Source organism: Peromyscus leucopus, chromosome 1, assembly GCF_004664715.2.
Source record: "Peromyscus leucopus breed LL Stock chromosome 1, UCI_PerLeu_2.1, whole genome shotgun sequence".
Classification (NCBI taxonomy): domain Eukaryota; kingdom Metazoa; phylum Chordata; class Mammalia; order Rodentia; family Cricetidae; genus Peromyscus; species Peromyscus leucopus.
The window spans coordinates 179,883,243-179,899,301 of record NC_051063.1 but is presented as its reverse complement, the minus strand read 5'-3'; the positions used below and the strand labels follow the sequence as shown (position 1 = coordinate 179,899,301).

At 40.8% G+C, this 16,059-nt stretch overlaps 1 protein-coding gene across 5 annotated transcripts in view; it reads right to left on the bottom strand.

Annotated features, from left to right (window-relative positions):
* Znf329 (zinc finger protein 329) overlaps nucleotides 1–16,059 on the bottom strand; it is an 81,097-nt gene that overhangs the window by 5,015 nt on the left and 60,023 nt on the right. Inside the window, exon 1 of one of the 5 annotated variants that reach the window (XM_028884875.2) lies at nucleotides 4,877–5,219. The exons of 1 other annotated variant lie outside the window; for it this stretch is intronic. In XM_028884875.2, coding sequence (XP_028740708.1) covers nucleotides 4,877–5,051 — 175 coding nt within the window. In that variant the 5' untranslated portion in view covers nucleotides 5,052–5,219. Of the gene's footprint in view, nucleotides 1–4,655; nucleotides 4,793–4,821; nucleotides 5,220–16,059 lie in introns of those variants that run through there. 3 more of the 5 variants (XM_028884876.2, XM_028884877.2, XM_028884879.2) reach the window with 3 other exon arrangements.

Genomic DNA, 16,059 nt, shown 5'->3' with positions numbered 1-16,059 from the left:
CACAAACAGTAACAATGTAGCAGGTGAATAGCCATGGGGACAGACCTACCGCTAGCTACGGATTTTCTCCAAGCTGTTAACACTGATGTATTGTATATACTACTAGTATGAATAGAAAAACCACATCTGCAGCTGTGGGTAAAGCATGGTGTTCCTAGAATGGCTGTTAGCTAAAACACAATTATCCACTGCTCCTAATTTCATTTGGATGAACCATAAATTCCCACTGAGTGGTGCTCCAGAAAAACATAGTATGCACCTTGCTCTTCCACTAAAAAGAAAATTCAAGTTTGGCCACCACTTTTGTCACCTTACAAGAAAAAAGGGGGAAAAATGCTTGAACATGTAAAATTTGAGACATTTTATGTATGATTAAAATTATGACTATAATTTTACCACCTACTATTAACTTGACTAAAAAAAAAGAACAAAACAGAATGCTAGTGAGTTCACTCCTCACACTATACTCCATTTATATACAATCCCTATGTGTAATAAATGAAAAACCTATTTTTAAAGGGAAAGACTATCCTAAGAAATATTAGAGGACTTAAAAGTAAAACGTGGAGTAAGGGGAACACTCCTCCCCTGCTTGTAGGAGTGCAAACTTGTACAGCCACTCTGGGCAATCAGTATGGCAGTTTCTCAAAATAATACAAATCAATCTACCTTTAGAACAGATATACCACTCTTGGGCATATACCCAATGGATGCTCAATCATACCACAAGGACACATGCTCAACTATTTTCATATCAGCATTATTCATAATAGCCAGAACCTGGATACAACCTAGATGCCCATCAACCAAAGAATGGATAAAGAAAATGTAGTACATTTTCATAATAGAGTATTACTCAGTGGTTAAAAAAAAATGACATCATGAAATTTGCAGGCAGCTCTGGATATGGAAGATGGTTCTTTGGCTCAAACCATTTGGGGGGTACTCAGGCAGGGGGATCGGGACCTGTCCCTGGTCTATGGGCAAGCTTCTGGAACCCAGTGCTTGTGGTGTGACACCTTGCACAGCCTTAGGGAGCTAGACCTGCCTAGGGGCTTAGACCTGCCTAGGCTCAGTGTGCTGTGCTCCGCTGACTCCTCATGGGAGACCTAGATTTGGGGGATGTGGGGATGCAGGGTGGCTTGGGAAAGAGGGTTGGGGGTGGGAAGAGGGAGGAGGGAGGATCTGTGGATAGTATGTAGAGTGAGTAGAAAATTTCTGAGTGAGGCAACCCAGACCCAAAAAACCAAACAAGGTATGTACTCACTCATAAGTGGGTATCAGATGTAAAGCAAAGGATAACTAGGCTACAATCCACAGCCCCAGATAAGCTAGGTAACAAGGAGGACCCTAAGAGGGATGCATGGATTGCCCTGGGAAGGGAAAATAGATAGATCTCCTGGGTAAACTGGGGGCGGGAGGGGAGGTGAATGGGAGGCAATGAAGGATGGGAACATGAGGGATCAGGATGGTCAAGTTGGGGGAGGGACGGAGTGGGAGAGCAATGAAAGTGATATCTTGATAGAGGAGGCCATTATGAGGTTAGGGAGAAACCCTAATGCCAGGGAAACTCCCAGGAACCTACAAGGATGACCCCAGCTAACATTCCTAGCAATAGTGGGGAGGATTCCTGAACTGGCTTTCTCCTGTAATCAGACTGGTGACTACCTTAAATGTCATCATAGACCCTTCATCCAGTAACTGATGGAAGCACATGCAGAGAGCCACACTAAGCACAGAGCCAAGCTCCAGGAGTCCAGCAGAAAAGAGGGAGGAAGGATTATACAAGCAGGGCAGGGTCGAGATCATGATGGGGAAACCCACAGAGACAGATGACCCAACCTCATGGGAGCTCACAAACTCTAGACCAACAGCTAGGAAGCCTGCCTGGGACCGACCTATACCCTCTCTGCAAATAGGTGACAGCTGTGAAGCTTGGCCTGTTTGTGGGGCCCCTAGTGGATGAGCTGGCTTTTTGGAACCTATTCCCTAAAGTGTGATGCCTCACTCAAGCTTGATGCAGGGGAGAGGAGCTTGGTCCCGCATCATCTTGATATAGCATGTTTTACTGACTGCCAAGGGAGGCCTTACCTTTTCTGAAAGGAGGAGTGGATGAGGGGAGGGGGACTTAAGGGAGGTGAAGGGAGGGAACAGGAGGAGAGGATGGAGGGGAAACTGGTTGGTATGTAAAATTAATTTAAAAAATTGTTTTAATTAAAAAAAAGTAAAACGAGAAGGCTAGAGAGATGGTTCAACAGTGAAGAGCACTTGCTGTTTTGGCAAAGGACCCATGAACGATTCTGAGCATCCACATGAAGGCTCAGAACTATCTCTAACTCCAGTCCCAGAAATTCAAATACCTTCTTTTTGTCTCTGTGAGCACTGCATGCATATGGTGCACATGAATACACACAAATAAAACACCCATATACATAAAATTAAAATAAAAAGTAAAAAATTTAAGATCTGACAAGTTCTACCTAAGTTCAGATCGTGATTGTCATCTGAATAAGGTGGGTAACTACCTTGAGAATTTTTTTTAAATAAATAAAAAGATAAATAAATAAATATAAATTTAATTTCACCTAGAACTAATACTTATTTTATCAAAGCCTAAGACTTAACACAACCAACAAAGTCAAAAGAAACACACCAGATGGGAGACAATGTATCTAGAATACATAAAACTCGGAAGTCAATAATAAAATGAGACAGGCATGGTGAGGCACACCTATAATCTCAGCACTTGAAAGGAGACCCTGCCCCTCAATAAATAAATAAATAAATAAATAAATATGACAACCCACATTTTTTAAATGAACAAAGCAAAGATCTTGTCTTGCTTTAGATTGCTTTCTGAATTCAGATACACAATAGTCTCATGGCATAAGAGACAGAAAGTTGTATCTCACAGTCCTGGAGTCTGGGAAATCCAAAACCATGGTCAGGTTTAGGTCAGGGGTCATTTCCTAGCTTTCAAGTAAACAATAAGCAAAAGAAAAGATGCTCAATATCACTAGCCATGAGAAAAACTCAAATCAAAGCAACAATGAGATATCACTTCGTATTCACTAAGATGCTGTAATCAGGTCCACTTCTATGTAGCTATTCCACAAGACAGAAAAGCATACATCTATTTTTAAAAGTTTCACAGCATTATTTGTGACATCCAAAACAAAATATACTGAAGAAATAAAAATCCATAGAGTATTACAAAACTGAGCAAAGTACATATTCATTCTATAACATGGATGAATTTTGAAGAAGTTTTCTAAGTCAAAGAAACCAGACACAAAGGACCACAGAGTCTACAACTAGTTATATGAATCTCCAAAACAGACAAAAAAGGCTACAGCAAGGAGAGATGGAGGAGATAAAAGTGATAGTTAATGAGTATGGGTTTTCTTTGGGGAGGAGGAATGAGTATGGGTTTTCTTTGGGGTGGTAACCGATGAAAAGGTTCTAAAATTGCCAGGCATGGTTATGCTGGCCTTTCATCCCAGAACCCAGGAAACAGAGGTGGGTGGATCTCTGTGTCCAAGGCCAGCCTGGTCTATATAGCAAATTCCAGGCCAGCCAAGACTACATAGAGAGACCCTGCCTCAAGCAAAAATAGCAACAAAAATGCTGAACTGTACACCTTAAGAGGATAAACTACATGGTATGCCCACATAGCCAGGTTTTTGTTGTTGTTGTCGTTGTTATTGCTGTTTTTTAAGTGTGTTGAGCCCACCAGGATCAGATCTATTGGACTACTCACCAGCTGGCACCTTGATGGTACATTAAAAATTCAGGAAAGAAATTCAGTTATGAGACTGTGCTAGCTTGTGTAGAACTGCTCCTCTCTCAAGTGCTGGGATTTCAGGCATGCATCATCATGCCTGACAAGAGTGCATAATTCTTTTACTGCTTTTTCAGATGGGAAAATATTCTAAGTCCTAATTCATACAAATTCTCACACACACATTTATAAAATGATGGCGAAAAGACTTACGGAGGAGGTATCTCCATAAACCTTAGAATGATCAAAATAAACATAAAAGATGGAGCTCAATGATAGTGACTGCCTAGCACATACAAGGTGCTTGGTTCAAAACCAAACACAAACACACACACACACACACACACACACACTCTCTCTCTCTCTCTCTCTCTCTCTCTCTCTCTCTCTCTCTCTCAGTTTTGTCACTTAACTATGCCTGCAACTTAGCTGTGGGTATGAAATCTTTCAAATTACAAAAGCTGGGAGGAGAAGGCAGAAGGAGAACGGAGGGGAAGTTATTGGAGGGAGATGGACAAAAGCGTGCTTTTACAGGGAAATAAAACCACTGAAAACCAAGGACGAGATAGTGAAATGGCTAGAAAGCAGATGGAGGGGGGAATCCTACCTGGGTACAAACATATTATATAAACACACACATATATTATTTTGCAAGTATCAGTAGAGGGAAGGGGAAACTGCCTAGAAGAGTCCACGGAAAACAGCCCCGCCCATTGGAGCCAGGCAGCCAACTCAGCACGAGAATGGCAGATTCGGAGGGCCCTGGCGCCCAAAGGATCTCTGCAAAACCTCCGGGAAGGACCGTGCTCCAGACAAGGCCACCTGGTCCATACGGAGGTGTCCTGCACGGAGGAAAGGACCGGGACAACCTCACCCGATAGCAGCGCGGAGGAGCGTTCTCACCAGCCAGAAAGGGACCTCTCCGACCCGGGGGCGTGCACACGCGCGAAGACAGCAGCGTCCCCGGCCACACCCACGACCCCGTGAAACCCAACGCAGACGCACTGTGCGCCAGCCCACCAATACCCTTCGATTCCCACCCGCACGACGGGGAAGCTGAAGCAGAGAACGGCACCGAGGCGCGGAAGGACTCACTGTTGTCGGTCCGCGGCAGCCATGTTCGCGGCGACTGCGCGTGCGCAGACTCTGCTCGGGCTGCGCGCGCATCCCAGAGGTTCAGCAGCCTCTTGACAGCTGCCGGTTTGAGAGCTTTGCACGGTTCACTGGTCCCTGCCTGTCCCAGATGCCCTGTGCCTGTCACCCAAGGCATTGCGATAGGGAAGAAACGTTACTTTACCTTTATTTACGTAGTTATATCTAAGGCACTGAGGACTCACGGATATTCATGTTCTTCCATGCTTCTGTCTTTTGAGAGGGCTGGCTCTGGATACAAGACAATCTCCCGAGTTCTCCCGATGTTTATGATTTTGTTACAGAGCCTTATTTGTTAGTTAGTTAGTTAGTTAGTTAGTTAGTTAGTTAGTTAGTTAGTTAGTTAGCTAGCTAGCTAGTTAGTTATATTTTCTAAAACAGGATTTCTCTGTGTAGCCCTGGCTGTTCTGGGACTCGCTCTGTAGACCAGGCTGGCATCAAACTCACAGAGATCCACCTGCCTCTGCCTCCCGAGTGCTGGGATTAAAGGCGTGCACCACCATAGAGCTTTATTTTTTCGTACTGCTGAACTTGACAAAAATACATTTAAAGAGAAAAATGTTAATATTCAGCCAAACACACTATTTTATTGACAATCATAGGTGGTAATAAGCTATTTTTATTTATCTGTGTGGGTGTTTTGTCTGCGTGTATCTCTGCACCATGTGCGTGCAGTGCCCAAAAGAAAGGTGTCAAATTCCCTGAGGCTGGAGTTACAGACTGTGAGCCACCATGTGGGTGCTGAGAATTGAACCCCAGTCTTATAGAAGAACAATAAGAGCTCTTAACCTCTCTCTCCCCATCTCTTCAGGCTCAAGCTACATTTTTAAAAATAATTAAAAGAACAGTTAAAGATTCTAGATAATTAGCAAATGTGGGTTTATCAGTAGCTAGAAATCAGTAGTAACAAGTTATAAACTGTATTTATTTGTTTGTTTGTTTGTTTTGGTTTTTCGAGACAGGGTTTCTCTGTGTAGCTTTGTGCCTTTCCTGGAACTCACTCTGTAGCCCAGGCTGGCCTCAAACTCACAGAGATCCACTTGGCTCTGCTCCCGAGTGCTGGGATTAAAGGTGTGCGTGACAACCAACTCCCAGCATTACAAACTGTATTGAAAAGAAATAAATGTTCTTGATTTTGTTTATATACAGAATTCTGATTTTTAGAAAAATTCAAGGTGGGCATCGTGGAGCATGCCTGTGATCCCAGGACTTGTCAGAACAGAGATAATCAGTAGGCCTTTAAAAAGCCAAAACCATACTTCTATAAGATACAGATCAATAATTTAGTGATAGTTATTTTAGAGTGATGAGCTTTTGTTTGTAACTGGGTCTCATGTCACTAAGTCTGACCTCAAACTTTAAGTGATTTTTTTCCTACATCTTCCTCCCTAGCGCTGGAATTACAGGCATGCACCACTGTGGTCTTCTGAATAACAATAGCCCCCATAGGCACTTATATTTGAATGTCTGTTTCAGAAGAATTAGAAAGTGCGGCCTACAGTGTGGCCTTCAAGGAGGTGTGTCCAAGGAGGTGTGTCACTAGGGGTGGGCTTAGAGGTTTAAAAAATCTTGTCATTACTAGTTAGCTCTCTCTCTCAGCTTCCAGTGGATCAGATGCAAGCAAGCTCTCAGCTACTTCTCCAGTCCCATGCCTGCCTGCCTTCTGCCACGATGGTCATGAACTCTCTCCCTCTCAAATAGTAGTAAGCCCCCAGTTAAGTGCTCTATTTTATAAGTTGTCTTGGTCATGGTATCTCTTTACAGCAGTAGAAAAGTAAGACAACTACCATGTCAAGTATGATCCTTATTAATATAGAGATTATCTGCCTTTGCTTTTTATGGTTGTCTTTATATTTGTCCAGTTCTATGTAGCCAGTGAGAAAATGTATCCCATTTCCATTTACCTGACAAAATCCTAAGAGGGCCCAGGTTTGTTTGGGTTCCTTATTTCAGAAGATGTGTGCAGTTCAGTGTGGCAGGGAGAATATAATGTAAAGAAACAACAGTTCACGGACTCTCAGGCTGGGAAACAGAGAAAATGAAATGCTGGCACTCTTGGCTGGCTTTTCCCTTTCTCCCCTTTGATTTTGTTTGGGCTCCCAGCCCAAGGGATGGTGTTGCTCATATTCAGGATGGCTCACCCCCACTTTGTTAGTAGTAATCCCCCTTGAAAACACCCAAAGGTATATATCACCAACATCCTAGGTGTTTCTAAATCCTCACAATTTGATAATGAAGATTAACAAACAAAAAGATTATAATTGGCTTTCTCCATTTTGAACACCAAAAGAAATGAGTTTTGGGCTTTTTTTTCCCCCAAGACAAGGTTCCTCTGTTTAGCCCCGGCTATCCTGGACCTCGATTTGTTGACCAGGCTGGGCTTCATCATAGATCTGCATACCTCTGTCTTCTGAGTGCTGGGACTAAAGGCGTGTGCCACCACTGCCTGGCTAGAGTTTTGGATTTTTTTATTAAGAAAATTTTTTCATTCATTTTACACACCAATTAAAGGTCCCCCTCTTCCCTCCTTCCACCCCCGCAGCCTCCCTCCCAACCCACCCTCCATTCCTCCCCCACAAGAAGGCAAGGCCTCCCATGGGGAGGCACATGAGTTTTGGATTTTTTTTTTTTTTTAAAGAAAACCGAATAGGGCTGGAAAGATGGCTCAGCAGATAAAAGCACTGGCTGCACTTCCAGAGGACTTGGGTTTGATTACATAACCGGCTAGGATTCGAGTTCCAGGGGATCTGTTGTCCTCTTCTGACCTCTGAAAGCACTGCATACAAGTGGTACATAGACATAAAGGCAAAACATCTAGATGCATAAAATAAAAATAAATAGATCTCTTCAAATTAAAAAAAAAAAAAAGGCCAGGTAGTGGTGGCACACGCCTTTAATCCCAGCACTTGGAAGGCAGAGCCAGGCGGATCTCTGTGAGTTCAAGGCCAGCCTGGTCTACAGAGAGAGATCCAGGACAGGCACCAAAATTACACAGGGAAACCCTGTCTCAAAAACAAAAACAAAATAATACCAGAGTTGTGAGTGGGAAGACAGATCTGCTACAAAGGAACTTTTTAGGGTGATGGAAGTATTCTGCGTTGGTTCTGTTGGTGGTTATAGAGCTGTATTCAAAACACATTGAACTGTTGGGCATGGTAGCACACCTCTTTAATCCCACACTTGGGAGGCAGAGGCCAACCTGCCAGCCTGGTCAACATAGCAAGGTTCAGGTGAGTCAAAACTACATAATGAGTCAGTGGTTCAAAAACAATTGAACAGGATCCATGATGGTTCAGTGGGAAAAGGTGCTTGTCATGCAAACCTGACAATGAGTTCCACTCCCAGAACCATATTTAAATAAAAAGGGGGGAGCCCAATACAGCGGCACACATATATGATGTCAGTACTGCCACAGTGAGATGGGAAGAGGTTAGATGAAGCACCGGAAGCTCAAAGGTCAGATAACCTGGAGTATGTCCTGCAAGTACAGGAACACGAGACCTGCCTCAACATAGTCTCCAATATTGTCCTCCGATCTCTATACACGTGATGGCACAGGTGAGCCCACACTCACACACCCAAAAGAAAGGAACCTGTGGCAAGTCCAAACCTTTCCCAGTGTCTCTCTTGTTCTGCCTCATGCTTGTAGATCAGATATAAGCTCCTGTTCCAATGGGCTACCTGCTGCCATGCTCCTCAACGTGGACTCTAACCCTCTGGAACCATGAGGGCCAAACTTTTTCTTTCATAAGTTGCCTTGGCCATGGTGTTTTGTTGTGACAATAAAAAAATAACAAAGATGTGTCTGTAACCTTTGGGGTAAAGATGATTCTATGACAGAATACACAGGGAGTACGCAACGTTAATGTTTTACTTTTTGATTTGAGTAGTGGTTCATGTAAGGACACTGCTGATCCTTGTTGCAATGTCTACCAAGGTTTACAACTGATAGAATAAACCCTAGATCACCACAGTCTCACAGATACTTTTCCTAGGTTCACCTGTATACTTGTCTAGATGGATAGAAGAAATATCAAATTCACAAGCAAAGCTTTAAATATTCTTACTAGCAAGGGTGAAAGATTTAAAACAAAGTATTAAACAGGGCATGGTAGTACATAGTCCCAGCACTTGGGAGGTAGAGACAGGAGAATCAGGAGCTCAGGGGACACCCCAGCCTGCAATATGTAAGACCCTGACATAATAAAACAAAATTATTTAATGTGAGGCACTAGAACATTTGTAAAGAAAACAAACAAAAAGCTGGGCATTTGGGGCATGTCTATAATCTCAACACTCAGGATGTGGAGGCAGAACAATCAGGAATTTAAAGCTAGCCTGGACTACAGGAGACCTGTACAAACAAAAAGAAATAGGAAAAAAAAAAAAAAAAACAGAACAAAACAAAACAGCTAACATAATATAGTGTTGGGGGAGGCCATTCTACTCACAGAGAAGCACTAAGAGAACCAGGCATGTTAATCACACAGGTGTGTCCCCTCAATGGAGGAGATAAAAACCAAATACCTTTATTTCATCCTGAAAACTGAGAGTGAAGGTTGTTAATGACCTGATGACTATTTTGTTATCTGACGGGACACACCTCACCCTAACTCCCGAGAATGATTATCTCAGACTCTTCTCTCCCTAGGAAGATGGTATGGCCTGTTGACCTCTATGCTATTGGTCAGAGACCACATTAGATTCTAGGCCTTTCAGCTATAGAACCCACCGTCATGGTCACATGTACTTGGTAAAAGAGTCTCTATGCAGTCACACATTAAGCTTTATTGTGCTCCTAAAATTGGAATGGTTGGACTGATGGTTGCCTGGAAACCTTTTCCCAAATTGTTTTAAATATGAAGACAATGATGAACTGTCTGGCATTAGACTCCCCAAAGTCTGATCCATGCTGACAAAGTCAATCTGAATTGGATTTTTCATTCTCATCTCGTCTTGGGTTCACTTCCCTGCCTGGATAACTGTAGGGACCCCCCTCAATATAGATTTGATTTGAAATTAAAATAATAAATAGGAATGAATGTGGTAAAAAAAAAAAATCCAAACACAGCTATCTTTGACTACCAACCAAATACAAAATGTACAAATCAATGATGTAGAAAAATAGTTTTTCTAAGTAGTTCCAATGCATGTTAGAGTTGTTTTATTAACATGCTAGGGATTGAATCTAGGGCCCTGAACATGCTTAGCAATCATTCAACCACTGAAATATACCCAAATCTTGAGCTTTGTGTTTTAATATATTAACCTTATAGAATGTTTCTATCAATTTGATGTATTTTCATCATTTTGCATATTGCAAAATGTAAATTGAACCATTTTACCATATTGAAAAAAATAGCTCAGGGTTTCTCTGTAGCTTTGGAGCCTGTCCTAGAACTTGCTTTGTAGACCAAGCTGGTCTTGAATTCACAGAGATCCTCCTCTCTCTGCCTCCTGAGTGCTGGGATCAAAGGAATGTGCCAACACAGCCCAGCACCTCTTGCTTCTTATTCTACCAGTTTCCATGCCCAATCCTCTCCATAAAAGTGTACTGACTTCCACATACATGCATACCAATAATAAATAAAAATCTAATTAAAAAATAAAATAACAAAAGTAAATACTTTCTGAGTCATCAGACTGGAAAAATTAAAAGGAGAGCTAACGTAATCTTCCTCTACTACTCATGGAAAATTGAATTGGGAATGATCATCTCAGAAAGTAACCTGGCAATATCTTTATAAGTTAGGGGCCACAAGATGGATCACCAGGTAAGAGCACTTCCTGCTCTACTAGGAAACCCAATTTAGGTTCCCAGCATCCACATCTTACAGTTCACAACTACCTATAATTCCAGCTCCAGAGGATCTGACATTACAGTCTGGTCTCTTTTGGCACCTGGACTCACAAGCATGTACCCATACAAAGATACATACACATAATTAAAAATACATATTTCACAAACAAAAATTAATCATCACATACATCTTTTCCCAAGGCCTTCCAACTTGTAAAAGTTAATTCACTGGAAGTATAAACATTGAAGATACTATTAGAACACTATTTTGGGGTGGGGATGACAACCTAGGGGATATACACTATCCAACTTTCAGAATCTTACAATAGGAAAGGGAATGTGACTACTGAATTTTATTTTATGCAGAATAATTATTTACTGCCTATACTGCAAGAGAATAAGGAGTAGTAGAATACTACTAACACATTGAAATTTTAAAAATGAGTTCTAGAGGACGATCTTGAATTTCTGATCTTCCTGCCTCTCCCTCCTGAGTGCTGGAATTACAGGTATGCTCCACCACAACTTTTTTTTTTGGTGTTTTTTATTTGTGTGTGTTTTTTTAGAAATCATGTCAATTAAATATATGCATCAAAAAAAGTTTTCATGTAACACAAACCTCAGTACATGCAGGATAGTTCCTGGAGGAGGAGCCTATTTAAATACAAGGAATATGGTAATGGCTATACAGAGCTCCTACCATCATTGACTCAACAGAATGGACCAGTGACAGACACTATAGACAACCCAAGTGTAAAAACAAAAAAAAAATCTCTTCGTGAAGCATACTTTGACATTAGAGAAGTCATACTGGATAGCATTCATATAAATGTAAAAACATCTTTCCATAAGGCACAGCCCTTTAGACCTGTGAGGGAACTCTCAGAAGACAGACTTTTTCTAAGTGTGCTAAGTATAGAAGAGTCTTTCCCAGGAAAGATTTCTCTCAGTACATTTCAAAAGTCATATAGAGGAAAAATACCCGAAGTGGATATGTTGTTCTCTAGCATCATGAAATATACACTGGGGAGGGGCACTGAAGGAGGTGGTCAGTAGTCATTAGTCATTGTGGGAAAAGGCTTTAGACAACACTCGCCTTTAGGAGGCAATATCAGAGAACTCATACTGAGAGAACCATGTTGTGTAATCAATATAAAAAAGCCTCTAGGTATTCGTGCTTCTTGCTCTGCATATTCAATGTAGGAGGATTCATACTGGGAAAGTTCTATAGGTAAAGTTGATTTTGTAGTCTTTCAACTGCAGCTTTATTTTTCTTTTGAGACAAGGTTTCATGTATCCCAAGCTGACTTCAAACTCACCATGTAGCAGGGAGTGACCTCGAACTGCTCACCCTTGTGCCTCACCCTCCTGCCTCTGCCTCCTGAGTACTGGAATTAAAGATACACCTTTAAAGACACAGCTTATATTTTATTTATTTATTTATTTATTTATTTATTTATTTATTTATTTATTTATTTATTTTTGCGGAGCTGAGGACCAAACCCAGGGCCTTGCGCTTGAGCACTCTACCACTGAGCTAAATCCCCAACCCCAGCTTTTATTTTAAACCAGGGAATTTGTTAAAGAAACTCATCAGACACAATTAACATAGAAGTAGAGTCAAAATTCCATTTTATTTGCCTTTAGAGATAAATCATAAAGGTGGTTTTAAAAAGGTGAAATGATTTGGGGGCCATAAATAAATGCATTACCTAAATGGATGAAGACTGTCCACATGGCTTCATTCAGTCACAGACAAGCAGTTCTTTACTACATCTCCCTTTGTTTTACCTCAAAAACATACCTAATGGGGCTCAGGGTCTGGTCTGATGAGCAATGTCTAATAAAAATGATTGCAATGGATAATCAATTTACATGCAAATGCTATAAATAACAAAATACTTTTCTTCATCATAGACAATCAGAAAACCACCAACCTTAAAGATCCATACAGAGATCATACATGTCTTAAGCATATTCTTCAGGATAAATATATATGTGATTTTAAAATATTTGAAGAGGGCTAAAGGTTATACCATCAATTGCTCCTACATATTCTATATGTTCTCATTGCAAACAAATCAGACAGACTATAATAACTTATCAATGTGTTATCAGTGGCATTACACTATTTACTTAAGTATGCAACTTCTTATTTCTAAGAACACAGCCAATATCTAGGCAGGATTAAAGACATACCGTTGTTTTATAGTGTTCAGATGCCAAGAATAATGATAAGCTCAACCAAAAGCCCTTACAGAAAAATAGAGAGCAGACACAGCATTGGTTTCTGTTCAGAAATCCTAATTATTAGAAGATAAGAAATGATTCCAGTAACAACAGGACATTAGTTTTAAAATATTGTGCTCAACAAAGATAGTATTCACACATGAGAGTAAACATTTTCAAGCTGGCAAAGATTCAAAAACTATCTTCTTTCCAGGAGAAATTCCCCAAAAGGACATAACAGTAATAACTCATAATGATATGTGAGCCATGTCCCAAAAGACACATAAATGGAATACTGTCCATAGATATTTTAATCCTAAGGATAAAAACTATAAGCACTCCAAAAGTCCTTAAATAATAAAATGAAAGAATAAAATGTGGTACATCTACACAGCAGTTAAAGAGTGAACTACTGATACAGTAACTAGCATAAACTTAAAAACACTGTTGAGTGAAAAAGCCAGATGCAAGAAAAGGAAAAACTAATGGGGGATAATCAACAATGGTTACCTTTATACTGTTCAGGAAATAGTACAGGATTTCGGAAGGTGTACAGTTGCAACCTATGTAATGGACACATATGTATTTCTATATTGAAACCCATTGAGGAGGGTTGGAAGGATAATTTAGAAGATAACAGCACTTGCTGCTCTTGCAGATGGACCTGAGTTCATTTCCAACACCCATGCTTGATGGAGTTACAACTCCCTGTAACTCTAGTTCCAGGGGACCTGACAACTTCTTCTGGTTTCCATGGGCCTCCAAGTATACATGGTGCGTGCACACACACACACACACACATACACACACACACACACACACACACACACACACATGTAAAAACAGATTTTCAGAAAAATCCACTGAAGTTGGATGTTACAGTACAGGCTTCAAATGTCAGCATAAGGGAGATCAGGAGAATCGGAAGTTCATGGTCATCTGAGCTACACAGTAACATGAAATCAACCTAGGCTACATGAAACAATGTCTCAAAAACTTAATTTCATTGAGCTGTAAAGATGAAGACTTTATATCTGTCACTATATTATATCATATATCATGCTGTCATACATATGTATGTACATATCATATATCAAAAAAAATGCATGTTTTTCTTGTTTTATGTGTATGGGTGTTTTGCCTGCACATATGTCTGTGTAGCACGTGCGTGCCTGGTGCCCCTAGAAGCCAGAAGAGAGTGTCACATGATCTGCATCTAGACTTACAGACAGTTGTGAGTCACCACGTGGGGGCTGGGAATGGAACCCAGGTTCTCTAGAAGAGCAGCCATCACTCTTAACCATTGAGCCCTCTCTCAAGCCCATATATCAGTTCAAAACCTGGTACTTTGTATGTTTTTTGGTTGGTTGGTTTTTGTTTTGTTTTGTTTTTTGGTTTTTTGGTTTTTTTTTTGTTTGTTTTTTTTTTTTTTAGACAGGGTTTCTCTGTATAGCCTTCGCTGTCCTTGGCTATCTAGCCTGGCCTCAAACTCACAGAGATCCACCTGCCTCTGCCTCCCAAATGTTGAGATTAAAGACATGCACCACTACCACCTGGCTTAAAAACTGTTTATTATTTTGAGGTGAGAGCTTACTATGTATCACAGGCTAGCCTAAAACTCCATATGAAGCTCAATTTGATTTTGAATTTACCACCCTTCTACCTCAGGATCCCAGTGTTAGTATTACCAGAGTGCACTGCCATGCCAAGTCATTTTAAAACCAGATATCAGGGCTGAAGAGATGGCTGTAACACAAATCTTAAAAATACAATATATCACAACAGATGGCTGAACAATTAAAAGCGTTTATTTCTCTATCAGAGAGCTGAAGTGCAGATCCCACCATCCACATTGGGCTATTCACAAATTCCTGCTCCGTGGAATCTAACATCTGCTTCTGGCCTCCAAGGGCACCTGCACACACATTTCCACATATACACAGAAACACATACACATAAAATAAATCTTTAGGGGCTGGAGAGATTGCTCGATGTTCACCAGTGCATACTGTTCTTGCAAAGGACCCGAGTTCACTTCCCAGCACCCAAGGGAGCTTTACAACTACATGTACCTCCAGTTCCAGGCAATATGTCATCTCTGGACTCTGCAGGCACCTGTACTCCTATGCACATTCTCTCTCTCTCTCTCTCTCTCTCTCTCTCTCTCTCTCTCTCTCTCTCTCTCTCTCTCGCACACACACACACACACACACAGACACAGACACACACACACAGACACAGACACACACACACACACACACACACACACACACACACACACGAAAAAAAAATTTAAATAACAAAATACTTCAAACTAAATGCCAATTAATGAAACACAGAGATTTGTGCTTCAATTTGAAACAACCCCGAACCAAAATCAAACACAAAAATGGATCTGCCACTATTGTTATATGAGTAAGATTCTGTAACTATTAATAGCTAGTCCACCTCAGACTAACACCATTAGGGAATTTTTCATTTATATGCTTGGAGAGTTAGATCACCAATACAGCTATAACTTCAGTATGATCTAGCAGTTCAGCAATCACTCCAAACACTAAATTTCCATCTTTCCCTTAGACTGTCTTCATATTGGTTATTCTTTTTTGTTAATGTATATGGGTATTTTACCCACTTACATGCCTGGCTCCCCACAAAGACCAAAAGACATTGTCTGATCCCCTGGCACTGGAGTTACAAATAAGTGTGAGCCACAGTGTGGGTGCTGGGAACTGAACCTGGTTCCACCAAAGAGCAGCAAGTACTCTTAACCACTGATAATATCTCTCTAGCCTCATATATTGATTGTTCTTAAATTATCTCCCAATTACATCATAGCTGCCAGAAAAGACAGAATGTATTTCTTTTGCATTCCTATGGCCACTTTAACTCTACTACTACAAACCTGGTATCTTAAAATAAGAGATAAATCTTAATAAAAATTTACTCTTATATTTTGGAAACCATAAGTGTAAAATCAGTATTACTGATTGAAATCAAGGAGTTGGCAGGACTACATACCACACTGACGCTTCAGGAGAGAATAAATTCTATGCCTCTACGAGCTTCTGATGGTTGCTCTCATTTCTTGGTTTAT